Here is a 16267-nt window from a genome sequence, read left to right on the forward strand (position 1 = left end):
GGCAAATTTCTTATTAGGTTGTAACTTATAAGTATGTTGAGATGTATTTTGGAAGACAGTACAATAAGGGGAAGATACCTGACATAGTATTCCTTTTGACAGTAGCTATTTATTTTAGAAATCTAGATCTAGAAATCCACCTAGTTTTTATTTTTAATAAGTATAGTTTTTATATATAAAATTGTATCATGATTTGTGAGGTACAGTGCCACATCACACACACACATATATATATATATATATATATATACTGTGTATATATATATATATATATATATATACATATATGCAGTGTGTATATATATATATATATATATATATATATATATATATATATATATATATATATATATATATATACTGAGTTCTTACTGCTTAATAAGTTCTCTTACCCATTCTTATTCTGTTTATGACTATAGGTGATCCTTTTGTTGTATTATGTGGCTTTATTCACATAGTGCAAATGATAGGGGACAGCCTTGTCAGGTGCCATAACCCAAGGCCACTCTAGTGCATAATTGAAAGCCAGAATGGAAGAATGAGATTAGGTCACAAGTACTGAGGGGCCTTAATGAGTATATTCGGCTTATTGTCTATTTGCCAATTGCTATAACTATTTCTCCATTTTCTGTTTGTAGTATTTGCTGCATTTTGCATATGAGTGCCTATTAGTTTTTGTTGCGTTTTATTGTATATTGGTGGTGGTCTTTGCACACCAGGGTGCTTTGGGGTTATCTACTTGTGTCGGTGGATGTGCACCCAGTTTACTTATAGTGTGCTAAGGGAAATGCATCATGTGTGTTCTGAGAGTGCAGCCAAGGACTTGGGGTGTGTAATCGAACCTTGAGTTATGTAGTAGAAGTAAATCTCATTAATGTATCTTTAAAACCAGACTGTACTTGTCATTCCCTTTTGGTCCCAGTGCTATACATTCGGCTTATCCCCCCTTTTCACATGATTATGACTGTGCATTCTTAGTATTTGCCTGTTGTTACCCTCCTGGGATTTCTTACCTCAATTCCATATTTATTCACCTGTTTTGTATATGATCAGTTTGGCCCAACAGGAACTTCGTTCTCTAGATACTGAGATTGAGAGCTATAAGAAAGCTACCACAAAGGAAGAGGACAGAAATGAACAGCTTACCCTTATGTACAATCGGGCAGAGAGTGATGCTGCTATGTGCAAGAAGCTGATTGCTCAGTGCCAGGCCAGACAAGAAGCGCTGAGAGTTGAATTTACTATGTACACGCGCACCTTGCAGGAGACCGAGCAAGCACTTAGCAGGGTTACTATGGTGAGTGAACTGGGGATACGCATGGAACAAAACTATGCACAGTAGCTCTACCTCTTTGTCTCATTCCCTAATTTGCCATATCCTCTAGACACATTGGGCAAGGAGTCCCCGTCTGGTTTCCCCCATCACCCAATACAGTTAAACATATTGCGGAGATTACTTTTTGTACAAGATAGAATATTACAGTTAGGCATATTGTGGAGATTACTTTTTGTACAAGATAGAATATTACAGTTAGGCATATTGTGGAGATTACTTTTTGTACAAGATAGAATATTACAGTTAGGCATATTGTGGAGATTACTTTTTGTATAGGATAAAATATTACAGTTAGGCATATTGTGGAGATTACTTTTTGTATATGATAAAATATTGATTACACAGGGAACAGTTCTAGAAATCCTGCAAATTCTCTGAAAATATTCCTGGAGATCATTTATAATCCATCTTCTGTATCTCTTTGCCTTCTATGTTGCTATGAGCAACACTATAAAATGTAATTGTATCCAGTTAGTAATGGATGTTAAGATAAATATATATATATAATAATTTACTATTCATACCACATAAATGTGATATTTTGGCTTCCAACTTTTAGGAGCGTGCGGGTCGCTTGAGCGAGGTGAAAGTGCTACGCAAGCAGATTGAAAAAGAGGCCCAGGTGAAAGTAGCCTTGGAAAATAACATCATGGAGAAGCTTCAAGATAAGTTGACATCTGGTAAAGCTGCCAAGTACTCAGCTCAGCTGGCAGCAAAGCTGCAAAAGAGGAAGCTTGAACTGGTAGGTGACCTAAGCATTAAAGCGCTTCCACCTTCTAATGTGGGTACTAAGGTTAGGTACATCTTCGCACTGATTAAGATGATGTTCTTTTATTTCCCATACATATAGGAGATAGACTACTCCAAGATAGAGAATGAGGCAGCCCAATTTCAGCTGGAAGTAAATAACAGCTCTTCTAGAATTAAAGGTCTACAGAAGACATTGGTGGAACTGGAAAAAGACATTCAGAGCACCACTGAGCTGATACACAGGAGTCAAGCTGAGATCTCTAAACGTACCATAGCAATTGAAAGAAAGCAGTCAAGTATCAATCTATTCAGCAAGCAGATAGAGGCCACCATCGCTCAAATTGGGGTAATTTGAAGTTGGGGTAATTTTGAATGTAAAATCTCCTGTAGCTCTTCTGGGGTAATAATGTACAGATTGTTACTGGAGCTTTCATTGATGTGTTATTCTGGTAATATGCCAGGCAGTATCGAAGTGACTGTTTGTTTCTGGGTTACTTAAATGTATAGGGCTGTAGAAGATTAATGAATTATGGCTGGGTTACTCTAATAATGCACTGGAATAATTAATTATGTATAAGTTAACCATTTACAGAACTTGAGTTGTCAATAAAGTTTATTTTACTCATGTTTATGTTATTTCTATATCAGGGGAAGGAACTGGGACCCTTGGAGATCCAAATTACAGCTCTGAACAAGCAGATAGATGAATGCAACTCGGATATTGTCTCAGTACAGCAGTTCTGGCTCCGGCTGCAGACGGATATGGTGATGCTAACACGACAGCGCGAAGAGCAGGATGCCACAGTGGAAATGTTAAAGAAAGAGCTGACCATTATGCAGCAGAAGAAAATCCGAACTGAGAGTGAGCACTTTAGTCCTAATGAATATAAATATGTAACACATTTAAAGGGACATAATACCCAGATGTTGAAACACTTGAAAGTTATGCAGCATAGATGTAAAAAGCTGACTAAAAAATATCACCTGAACATCTCTATGTAAAGAAGAAAGATAGTTTACCTCAAAATGTTCTAAGTGTTCACACCCCATTGTAAAGGACTTTAAGAAGCAAATCAGTATGCCTGTCCTGAGACTTGCAAGGGAACGTGCCTCATGCACACTCATGTTATTTCCCTATTCAGTTTAAGGATGTTTACTATGAAATCTCATAAGAGTTGTGAAATTTCATGAGATCACAGTAAAATAATTCACGTCCTCAGTACTGCTGATGCTGATTGGCTGCTCTTCATTTATTCCTTTTTTTTTTTTACCTGCAGCTGGGCAGTAACTGAAAGGTAACATTTTACTCTGGCGAGCTGAGGAAATTGTGAGGTAAAATATCTTCCTTTTTTACATAGAGATGCTCAGGTGATATTTTCCTGTCAGCTTTTTACAGTTATGCTGCATCAGTTTCAAGTGATTTAGCATATAAGTATTATGCCCCTTTAAACCCCATCCAGAGTCACAGGTATATTTTAACAGACACCAGACATTCACTATTTACAAAGACAAAAGGAAACCAAGCCTAGGGTGGGCAGTTTTGGGGGGTGAAAGTCACCTTATGCCAAATGTTGGCATCCTAAGGATGAAATGGGTCTACAAAAACAGAATATTGGGAAAAAAAAATAATAGGAACAGATGCATGTTTGGTTTGCCTTTTAAAAATGGACCAGTGGCAACATCACCCTAAACATATGCCTTATTGCACCAGAAGAGCTTGCAATGTTTAATATTTAATATATCAGGGCTTCTAATTTGTAACAGAGTGGTTTACAATTGGGCTATATTTAAGCTTACTGTGCATAAGCGTAAGGAAAAAATGTGTTAGTAAGATGCTTGCTGTACTGTTGTTTCAGACACTTTTATCAACATTATATTGGGAAATGGGATCAGCTACATCATTAATTACTGTTAAAGGGACATAAAACCCAACATTTTTATGTTATGATTCAGACAGAGCATACAATTTTAAATAACTTTCTAATTTACTTCTATTACCAAATGTTCTTTGTTTTCTTGGTCTTTTTTGTTGAAAAGCAGAAATGTAAGCTTAGTAATGTGCACGTGTCGGAAGCACCATATGGCAGAAGTTTTGCAAGAATGTTATCCATTTGTAAGGGCTCTAGAAAACAGCATTATTTCCTGCTATGTAGTGCTCCAGACACCTACCTAGGTATCTCTTCAACAAATACAATACCATGGGAATGAGGCAAATCAGATAATAGAAGTAAATTAGTGAATCACAAAAGAAAACGTTTGGGTCTCATGTCCCTGTAGATTATGTAGAACAACGTCCTGTTTTAGAAATTGATTGAGGAGTTGATTCTTGTCTGTTCCCTTCAGATGAGATTGAGCAGGAGAAGAAAGAGCAAAAGGATATTGAGTATCACATGAGGAACCTGAAAAATGACATGTTGCGGCTGAATATTCTGCTGAGCAAAAACATCAGCTCCAAAGAACAACTGGAACAGCACAACCAGCTAATGGAGAGCGAGTTCATGCACTCTCTTAGGGTGAGTCCCAGAAGTACCGACACCGGCGTTATGTCGCAAGTTCCGGCTACGTCACAGAGTAACACGTCTATTTCTTTGTTTTAGGAGGCAGAGCGGGAGTCAATTGGAATGCAGCAGTTCCTGGGAAACATCCAAGAGGAGAAGGAGAGACTCCTCCATAGTCTTGTAGAGGCAGAGTAAGTCGCCTGTTTTTGTATTAAAGGGATATTAAACCCACATTTTTTTCTTTCATGGTTCAGATAGAGCAGGCAATGTTAAGCAATTTACTCCTATTATCACATTTTCTTTGTTCTCTTGGTATCATTAATGTAACCACCAATAAGCAAGTGGTGCCCAGGGTGCTGAACCAACAATGGGCCGGCTCCTAAGCTTACATTTCTGCTTTTTTCAAATAAAGATACCAAGATAAAAGAAGTAAATGAGAAAGTTGCTTAAAATTGCAAGCTCTATCTGAATCATTAAATAAACAAAAATAGGTTTCATATCCCTTTAAGTGAGTAGCAACTATAAAGTATTATAACTGCAGGATATAGTGTTTTCTCCTGTCCACTGTTATTCTGTGTTAGTAAAAAGCAGATAATGCCCTTGTAAATTGACTTCAGTATAAACAAAACAGGGACAATATATTCTGGCATCTAGATGCATTATTTTATTTATTTTTTTCCTGATAAAACATTAAATTTAAATTGAATTTAATACAGCAGCATCAGTTGTGTTCTTCCTGCCAATGCTTACAGGCAGATACCCTAATGCTTACTGGCTTATAGGTTCTTCCTAATAATGCTTATTGGCTGGAAGGTACTATGAGCATTTAAACCTGTCCACAAATGCGCATTAGTATCAGCCAAAGAGCATTGGTAGGAAGTAAAAACCGATACTGTACTATTAACTTACATTTAAAAAGCTTTTCCTTAAAGGGACAGTAAAGTCAAAATTATACCTTCATGATTCAGATAGAGCATGCAATTTTAAACAACTTTCCAATTTACTTCTGTTATCAAATTTGCTTTGTCCTCTTGGTATCTTTTATTGAAGAGTAAAGTAAAACTAGGTAGGTTCATAAGAGCTCAGGAGTGTGCACGTGTTATTAGTACTCTATGGCAGCAGTGTTTTGTGACATTGTATAACAAAGCTACAAACAATGTTGCAAAACACTGTTGACATAGAGTACTAAAGACACGTGCACACTCCTGAGCTCTTATGTGCCTACCTAGTTTTACTCTTCAATAAAAGATACCAAGAGAACAAAGCAAATTTGATAACAGAAGTAAATTGGAAAGTTGTTTAAAATTGCATGCTCTATCTGAATCATGAAAGTTTAATTTTGACTTTACTGTCCCTTTAAAGGGATAGAAAACACAAAATTATCTTTCCTGATTCAGATATCACAGAGTTTAAACAACTTTCCAATTTACTTTTTTTTTATCTACCTTGTTTTGTTCTCGTAATATCCTTTATTGAAAAGGTGGCTGTACAAATTTGCCTCATGTCATTGGCTCACCCAGTGCATTCAGCTACCTCCCAATAGTGCATTGCTACTACTTCAACAAAGGATACCAAGTGAATGAAGCAAATTATATATTAGAAGTAAATTGGAAAGTTGTTTAAAATTGTATTCTCTATCTGAATCATGAAATAATTTTGGGTTTCATGTCCCTTTAACGTTTTGTCAGATAGAAACATTTTCATATTGGTTCTAACAGTTTTGAATTCTTTGAAAATCCTCCAGGTTGCAGCATTTCATTACACGTTGGTTGTACCACTGGTCCACTTGATCTCTGGTTTTCTTCAGCATTTCCACCAGATCAGGAAACCCAACATTTTTTTTATTTAGATAGAGTGTACAATTAAAAAAAAAACGTAATTATTTTGTACCATTTTTTGAGAAACAGGTAGGTAGACTCATGGGCGTGCACGTGTTTGGAACACTATATGGCAGCAGTATTGCAGGAATGCATTTAACCACATTGTATATTGTGCAAACACTGTTTCCATCAAGTACATCAAGAAGGACTGCAGTGTTTTAAATTAGCAAGATTACTGATCATGCCATACTGGTGGAGATTATGAAGATATCACATACAGTACAGACTGTTCTTTCACATTTTGGCAGATATCAGATCATGTTGTGGGAGAAGAAGATCCAGTTAGCCAAAGAGATGAGAAACGCAGTGGACTCGGAGGCTGGTCAGGGAGAAATCCGAGCAATGAAGTCTGAAATCCACCGTATGCAGGTCTGTAAAAAGGGACAGCCCTAAGCATCCATCCTGTCTGCCCAGCTGCAGCGATAAGTGGGGTTCATTTAATAGCATGTGACATTTCTTTGATTTATAATCAGGTCAGACATGCACAGCTGATTAAGCAGCAGGAAAAAATGATCCGTGAAATGGAGGCAGTGGTGTCTCGCAGGGAGACCATAACAACACGTGGACAGGGCCTGGCTGAGAAAGACAGAAACCATCTAACTACTAATGAATTCCGTGGGAAGCTGCAGGAATTGAGGAAAAAGATAAAAGAAACACAAAAAGTGAGTGGTTTGCTCTATGTAATCCTAAGCTCAAGGAGCAACTAAGTATCCGATTCTCTAAAGTTCTCCTCTCTTCTCTAAAGGCAAATTTTACTTTGATAGCACTGTATCTCACTAAAGGGAGTATCCTACATTTCTGTACATGAAGCAGAGACATACATTACAGTATTAAAGGGATACTAAACCCAATTTTTTTCTTTTGTGATTCAGATAAAGCATGAAATTTTAAGCAACTTTCTAATTTACTCCTATTATAAAAATGTTTTCGTTCTCTTGGTATCTTTATTTTAAAAAAGCAAGACTGTAAGCATAGGAGCTGGCCCATTTTTGGTTCAGATCCTAGGTTGCCCTTGCTGATTGGTGGCTACATTTAGCCAACAATCAGCAAGCGCTATCCAGGTGACCTAATAGAATATCTTGCTACTATGGAGAGATATGTTTACAGAAAACAAGATAAGATGGATAGCTATTGGGATATATGGGATGTGTGGTTCAGTAGACGACCATAGAACCTATTTAGGCAAAGTAGGACACTCTAGATACTCTCTGTGGACTTAAATATCTGAGATTTCCTTAAGAGAAATAATAATGTAGTCAGCTCTCACCTAGTTTGGAGATGGACTAATTTAGGGAATCTATGTACCCTTCTATAGTTTAACCAAACACTGCCCTTGGTTTCATACTCCCCCATAATATTCTTTCTTTCTTTCTTTCTTTCTTTCTTTCTTTCTTTCTTTCTTTCTTTCTTTCTTTCTTTCTTTCTTTCTTTCTTTCTTTCTTTCTTTCTTTCTTTCTTTCTTTCTTTCTTTCTTTCTTTCTTTCTTTCTTTCTTTCTTTCTTTCTTTCTTTCTTTCTTTCTTTCTTTCTTTCCACAAACATGAGTGATGCTGTATATCCATTTATTTTATATGGCCTTTATTTTCCCTAAAATTGTGCAGTAACTCCTATCACGTATGTTGCTTCTTACTGATGAACTGAAGATAGTTTTATGCTACATCGCTAAATGATCGTTAGCTTTCCTTGTTGAACTTAGTCATTTATATTTGTTATTGAGAAGTGAGTGATCCTTGTTTCTTTTTACCTTAGGATACTATTTATATTACTTAATTCATTACTGATTAAAACATCTTGTATGTCTGATCATACTATGATATGTGCTATAAAGTTAGATCCTTTGGGGCCAATTTATCAGTGTCTGGTAGACATGATCCGCTGTAGCGAATCATGCCCGCCAGACATCGCTGAATGCCAACAGCATACGTTGTCGACATTTAATATTGCACAAGCAGTTCTGATGAACTGCTTGTGCAATGCTGCCCCCTGCAGATTTGCGGCCAATCGGCCGCTAGCAGAGGGTGTCAATCAACCCAATCGTACACGATCGGCCGGATTGATGTCCGCAGCCTCAGAGGAGGCGTATGAGCCTTAAGACCTCTGCTTCTTAAGTCCTGTTTCTGGCGAGCCTGAAGGCTTGCGCGAAAACAGGGCAATTAGGGCCTTTCGGTCATCGATAAGTCGGCCACTTTAACTGTTATTTAACACATTGTTGAATATTATTTGTTAAGGATATCAAAATTTATCTAGCATGTGGTATATTCTAATCTAGACTATACTTATATGTCGCTTTATGTGATGTTTGTACTATGTTGCGATTTCCTTGTGCTAAAAAATAAATGTAAAAACTTGAGGTTCTGTTTTCCTACCCTTTTTCTTTGTTCTCCTTGTAGACTTGTTAAGCTACTATATAGAGCTTAGATCTAGTAGATCTAGCTAATATTTGATTATAGATTGGTAATGGCAAGCATTTTTATCTGAGATGCGTTTATACACAATATGGTGATTTTTCATTTTCCTTTTTTATTTGTACACGGACAGATCTTCTTTATATTCTTGCTTTTCCAATCGATGTTCTAGAAGTGCTGATTGTATCTACTGACCTGTTCAAACTGTATGGATGAGGTTAACCTGAATAAGAATTACTTTAAAACAAATTTATATTAAAATAGGCATCAAAATACAAATGTACTATACATTGTAAAAAGTACATAGGGGAATACTATTGAATTTTCAAATTACAAAGTTAAAATTGTACATTAACCCCTTAATGACCACAACACTTTTCCATTTTCTGTCCGTTTGGGACCAAGGCTATTTTTACATTTTTGCGGTGTTTGTGTTTAGCTGTAATTTTCTTCTTACTCATTTACTGTACCCACACATATTATATACCGTTTTTCTCGCCATTAAATGGACTTTCTAAAGATACCATTATTTTTATCATATCTTATAATTTACTATAAAAAAAAATGATAAAATATGAGGAAAAAATTGAAAAAAACACACTTTTTCTAACTATGACCCCCAAAATCTGTTACACATCTACAACCACCAAAAAACACCCGTGCTAAATAGTTTCTAAATTTTGTCCTGAGTTTAGAAATACCCAATGTTTACATGTTCTTTGCTTTTTTTGTAAGTTATAGGGCCATAAATACAAGTAGCACTTTGCTATTTCCAAACCATTATTTTTCAAAATTAGCGCTAGTTACATTAGAACACTGATATCTTTCAGGAATCTCTGAATATCCATTGACATGTATATATTTTTTTTTAGTAGACATCCCAAAGTATTCATCTAGGCCCATTTTGGTATATTTCATGCCACCATTTCACCGCCAAATGCGATTAAATACAAAAAATCGTTCACTTTTTTACTAATTTTTTCACAAACTTTTGGTTTCTCACTGAAATTATTTACAAACAGCTTGTGCAATTATGGCGTAAATTCTTCTCTGGGATCCCCTTTGTTCAGAAATAGCAGACATATATGGCTTTGGCGTTGCTTTTTAGTAATTAGAAGGCTGCTAAATGCCACTGCGCACTACACGTGTATTATGCCCAGCAGTGAAGGGGTTAATTATGGAGCATGTAGGGAGCTTTTAGGGATAATTTTAGCTTTAGTGTAGTGTAGTAGACAACCCCAAGTATTGATCTAGGCCAATTTTGGTATATTTCATGCCACCATTTCACCGCCAAATGCGATCAAATTAAAAAAAACGTTTTTCACAATTTTAGGTTTCTCACTGAAATCATTTACAAATATCTTGTGCAATTATGGCACAAATGGTTGTTAATGCTTCTCTGGGATCCCCTTTGTTCAGAAATAGCAGACATATATGGCTTTGGCGTTGCTTTTTGGTAATTAGAAGGCCGCCAAATGCCGCTGCATTTCACACATGTATTATGGCTAGCAGTGAAGGGGTTAATTATGTAGCTTGTAGGGAGCTTGCAGGGTTAATTTTAGCTTTAGTGTAGAGCTCAGCCTCCCACCTGTAACATGAGACCCCCTGATCCCTCCCAAACAGCTCTCTTCCCTCCCCCACCCCACAATTGTCCCCGTCATCTTAAGTACTGGCAGAAACTCTGCCAGTACTAAAATAAAAGCTATATTTGGGCTTTTTTTGTGTTTTTTTTTTAGCATATTTACATATGCTGCTGTGTAGGATCCCCCCTTAGCCCCCAGCCTCACTGATCCCCCACCAAACAGCTCTCTAACCCTCCCCCTCTGCCTTAATGGGTGCCATCTTGGGTACTGGCAGCTGTCTGCCAGTACCCAGTTTAGTAAAAAAATGTGCCTTTTTTTAAAACAAAAATGCCCTTTTCTGTAGTGTAGCTTCCCCCCCCCCCCCAAGATCAACCCCCCACCCCTTCCAGATCCCTTAGCTTTTAATTTACAGCTATCAAAAGTTTTAATTTTTTACTTTTGACAGCTTTATTTTTCTGTAGTGTAGCGGTTCCCTCCCGCTCCCGCCCCATGCACGCGCCCGCCCACCGCCCCCCGTGCACTGCAATAACCGGAAAGCAGCTGGAAGCGAGCAGGATCGCTTCCAGCTGCTTTCCAGACCAAGGACGTACGCCACACGTCCTCGGTCATTAACTGTATTTTTTTTGAGGACGTGTGGCGTACGTCCTTGGTCATTAAGGGGTTAAAGTATGAAATGCATAGTATACTTGATTTTTGTATTGTAAAAAAAGGCTTGCACCTGTAGGTCTCATTCCTTTATCCCAGCAAATGATATCTGGCAAGTTTGTATCAAAATACATAATGCACTTGTTGCACTGAAAGACAAAGATATGTATAAGAAACTAGAAGCAAATGCAAGGTAAAGTACACTAAAAAAATAGTAATTTGTTTGTTGTTGTTAGTTCTGAGTGCTCCTTGTCACATTCACTCCAGTGCAAGAATATGCATTAGAGAGAGCTTCATTACCTTCTATGGCAGGCAGCTCGCCTCTCACCCCCTCTTTTAGAGAATTGATTGAGGTGTGCCCATGGAAGGGTCTCTTCAATATTTCATTATATGCTGGCAAATTTTAATTAATTGGCCCTAGATGTTTATTTTTTATCTGATCTATTGAAGCAATTGTCTTTAAAGCTATATTGAGGGTAATGTCTGAGTAAAGGTGAAAGCTCACTGCTCTGTTTTTCCTACTGACAGAACGCAGAAGAATGCACAAATATTGTAACTGACCTACAGAAAACTCAGCATGAACTAGGTGAAGAAATCGAAGAAAAACAGCAAAACATCTCTACCTTAAAACTTGATTCCAATTCAATGGAGACTGAAATTGAGCGCCTTCAGGAGAAGAAGCGGCAGGTAACTAAATATTCCTTCCCATCATAGATCAGACCATGTTTTGTGATTCATTTTGTTGTTAATCTTGTGATTAATTGGGTGAATACCCTTTTGTACGTTACATTAGAACTTATCCGAGATTGTGGCCTATCAGACACGGATGAAGCACCTGCAGGCTGTGAAGGATGGAAAATACACACCCATGTGTAGTACACCTCGATCTCTGGAATTGGAGCAGCAGAAACAAGAGACCCGTATGCATGCAGTCAGCACCATAGTACATCAGATCCAGCAAGACTATCCGCAATATCAGAGCATCCTGCGCAATGTCAGTCTAGCCTTGGAGGTGCGATTGGGCTCTCAGGAAGCCATGTCTGAAAGGACGCCATGATAAATAACAACAGTCTCTACCTCATAGTCTTCTCTTTCAATAGCAGATGCTTTGTTATCATATTAAAATGGAACCATAGTGTGTCAGTGATTAAACCATAAAAGGATACTAAACCCACATTTTTTCTTTCATGATTTGGATAGAGCATGCAATTTTAAGCAACTTTCTACTTTACTCCTATTATCAATTTTTCTTGGTTCTCTTGGTATCCTTATTTGAAAAAGCAGGAGTGAAAGCTTAGGAGCCGACCCATTTTAAGTTCAGCACCTGGGTACCGCTTGCTGATTGGTGGCTAAATGTAACCATCAATCAGCAAGTGCTATCCAGGGTTTCTGAACCAAAAATGGACCGGCTCCTAAGCTTTCATTCCTGCGTTTTCAAATAAAGATACCAAGAGAAGAAAATTTGATAATAGGAGTAAATTAGAAACTTCCTTAAAGGGACATTAAACACTAAATACATGCTAGATAGAATTATGCATTCAAAGAAAAGATTAGTCCATGACTAACATGTAGATGTATTTTTTAAAGTTTCATTAGTTGTTTAAAAAGTGACAAAATAAGTGTAAAGTTTTAGTGTCTATAAAACAATGGGAGCTGCCATGTTGTAACTTGTGTTACCTTCTCTGCTGTGGCCAATTAGAGTCAGTTATAAATAGGTCACTAGAGTGTGCAGCCAATGGTTGTGCTGGATTTAACAGCGTTCTGCACTTCCATTTCTAACAGGAACTGAAAAGCTCACAATTTCAGAATGGAATTACAGGCAAAGAGGACAAAATAAATAATGAAAGTATATTGCAGAGTTGTTTTATTATATACAATTTATCATTTTATATTACCATCTCAAAGTGTTTAATGTCCCTTTAAAATTGCATGCTCTATTCGAATCATGAAAGTAAAAAATTGGGTTTAGTATCCCTTTAAGTTAGACACAGCAATAAAAGGTCTAAAATAAAATGACTACAAATGTCCTATATTGTCCTTTCTTCTTACAAAACTCCAATGGCTTGCTCATCAATATGAACTTATTTCCAGTATTCTACATTGTGATATTTTTATATATTTTTTATTTTAACAAAATTTAAAAGTCCAGAATTTTAAATGTATTTTATAATTGCTCTATTTAAAATTTTCTGAGAACTACAAAACTTGGATAAAACAATAAAATCAAAACTGGTATAATACTTAATAAAATGTTTCTTTTCAGTTAACATACAGCAAAACATAGAAGCGTGTGATGTAATATTTTAAAGGAAATTATATTTTTCCTGATGGGAAGAAAATCTATTAACGATTGTATAACAATAGCCACAAACATGCTTCTGTTGGCTGACATACTTGATGCCGTAATGATGTAACCTCATGGTCACTGGTTCTAACCATGACAGGGTCACCTTTGTGTATTAGTAAAACAGCTAATATTCAAGCAAAGCAGAGGCAAGGAAGGCTAGAATAAACTCAATCAACAATCAATAAGTAATAACTGTTGCAGACCCTTAAACAAAATATTAAACCTCAGACAGATGCTGAGATATATGGGCACACAGTAATTTATGCCCAAAAATAAAGACAGGGAATTCAGCACATCTTTTAAACAACCATATTTATTTTTTACTGAAAAATCATAGCGAATTGTAATGTTATGGTAAGTCTCAATGAAGGAAATATCAAACTCCTCTGATGCACAATTTACACAGAAATATTAGCAAAATAAAAAAGAAAAGAAAAACACCAGGACAGAATGAAAACGAATGGTCCAGTACCAAAAGTTTACATAAGCGTTGCCGTATATTCATATAAAGGGCTCACAAGCTCCGCCAATAGGGGAATAATGCTTGGGTAGGTTCAAAATATTGGATCTATGTCATACAGTGCCGGAATATTTCATACATATACAATCCAGCCAGCAACACCCTGCCAAACACTAGCCCAAACTGCAATCTTACAATGGTATACGCTAGTGTGGAAGAGAAAAGGGATCTATCCTTACTGAACAGAATGTAATGAAATACAAAACAAATATCGCAACATATATAATTTAAAGATGCAAACTGACAGATACAATGTACGCAACATGTATATGCTGCTAGGTAAAAAGTGCAATACAAATAAATGCAAGTTCGAGCAGCAAGGCATACTGTATATGTGTTAAAACAGGCCACACGCTGTGTTAAAGTGAAGCCAAGTTCTGTGTACATATATGCATTAATAGCATAGTTCCATCAGTTCACTTACACTGGATGCAATACAGAAATCACATGTCTGGGCAATTATAGCCGATGTAAGCTCAAACATTGAGGCGGCTAAATTGAGGTAGAATTGCCACAATTACTTAACACATGCATGAAATCATAAGCAGATATCCGTTATTTGAAAGTCAATCCAGTACAATCTTTGTAATGCAGATACAAGACTCACCCCACAGAATACGTGGCTGACATGTCCCTAATGTCATCATTCTATGGAAGGGTCCTAGAATGATGACATTAGGGACTCCATGTAAGAAGCTGTGAAAGCAGCTATACTATAAATTGTACTAACCAAAGTACTTCATCATAAAATATACATTAGAACCACTCAATGCAGTAAAACTGCATAATAAATAAGTATATAATAATAAGACAATGATTTAAACCCTTCTCTGAATTTCAAATAAGCAGTGGATTTTTTTCTGACAAATGTATTTTTTCTCATATTTTCCGACCCCCTGCATCATGTGACAGACACCAGCCAATCACAGACTTGTATACGTATACCCTTTGAGCTTGTGCACATGCTCAGTACATGCACATGCTCAGTAAGATCTTGTTCCCCAGAAATTTGATAATGGAAGTAAATTGCATGTCTTAAAACTGCATCCTCTATCCGAATCATAAAACTTTATTTGGACTTGAGTGGCCCTTTAATTTTGTATGTAAATATATTTGTCTAATATATGGGAGACTACCACAGAAATTAGCATATTTCCAGGACCGCTTAGTTTAGACAAAATACTAATAGGATTAAAGGGACAGTAAAGTGAAAAGTAAACTTCATGCTTGAGATAGAGCATACAATAAAAAAAAAAATGCCAATTTACTTCTATTTTTAATATGCTTTGTTCTCTTGATATCATTCATTGAAAAGCATACCTAGATAGCCCGGAAGCAGCAATGCACTTTTATTTATGTCAGGGCTTATAGATACATGATTATCTGAGCAAATAAATAATGCAGGTATTCAAATAAATAGATTACATTTCTCCAACATTGGTGTGTCCGGTCCACGGTTTCATCCTTACTTGTGGGATATTCTCCTCCCCTACAGGAAATGGCAAGGAGAGCACACAGCAAGAGCTGTCCATATAGCCCCCCCTCTGGCTCCGCCCCCCAGTCATTCTCCTTGCCGCTCTGAACAAGTAGCATCTCCACGGGGATGGTGAGGAGTTTGTGGTGTGAGTTGTAGTTTTTTATTTCTTCTATCAAGAGTTTGTTATTTTAAAATAGTGCCGGTTTGTACTATTTACTCTACAACAGAAAATGAAGAAGATTTCTGTTAAAAGAGGAGTATGATTTTAGCAGCAGTAACTAAAATCAATTGCTGTTCCCACGCAGGACTGTTGAGCCCAGAGAACTTCAGTTGGGGGGAACAGTTTGCAGACTTATCTGCTTCAGGTACGATTAGTCATATTTCTAACAAGACATGTTAATGATAGAAGACTGTCAGTTTTTCCCTTAGGGGATCGGTAAGCCATTTTCTTAGATTCATAACAGATTAAGGCTTATAAATGGGCTCTATACTGGTTGACACTATTGTGGGCTAAATCGATTGGTTTATATCAGATTTATTGGACATTTAGAGTGGTTTTTTGTGTTATAAAAGCACTTTTGGGAACGTTTTTTTCGCCTGGCATCTAGTTAGTCTACTACTTTAGTCAGAAAGGCCCCTTCACTCTGGTAATGCAGATGGAGGAGGCCCCGTTTTCGCGCCTCAATTGCGCAGTTTATTTCCTTGGCAGTGCATGCAGCTTCATTTGAGGGTCCTGTGGGTAAAGAAAACGGACTCAGGAAGGTTTATTTCTGTGCTGAATCACTTTAAGGGAAGGTAAAAAGCCGCAGCAAGGCTGTGGCAGTGAT

At 37.0% G+C, this 16267-nt stretch overlaps 1 protein-coding gene across 1 annotated transcript in view; it reads left to right on the top strand.

Annotated features, from left to right (window-relative positions):
* Positions 1-12326, top strand: part of CCDC40 (coiled-coil domain containing 40) — an 83120-nt gene extending 70794 nt beyond the window's left edge. The window contains exons 11-20 of the mRNA XM_053706417.1: positions 1054-1297; positions 1896-2078; positions 2187-2432; positions 2735-2948; positions 4430-4599; positions 4684-4775; positions 6713-6833; positions 6938-7126; positions 11625-11783; positions 11890-12326. Of these exons, the coding sequence (XP_053562392.1) occupies positions 1054-1297; positions 1896-2078; positions 2187-2432; positions 2735-2948; positions 4430-4599; positions 4684-4775; positions 6713-6833; positions 6938-7126; positions 11625-11783; positions 11890-12153 (1882 nt within the window). The 3' untranslated portion in view covers positions 12154-12326. The remainder of the gene's footprint in view (positions 1-1053; positions 1298-1895; positions 2079-2186; positions 2433-2734; positions 2949-4429; positions 4600-4683; positions 4776-6712; positions 6834-6937; positions 7127-11624; positions 11784-11889) is intronic.
* The last annotated feature ends 3941 nt before the right edge of the window (positions 12327-16267 follow it).

This window comes from Bombina bombina, chromosome 1 (genome assembly GCF_027579735.1).
Source record: "Bombina bombina isolate aBomBom1 chromosome 1, aBomBom1.pri, whole genome shotgun sequence".
NCBI lineage: Eukaryota > Metazoa > Chordata > Amphibia > Anura > Bombinatoridae > Bombina > Bombina bombina.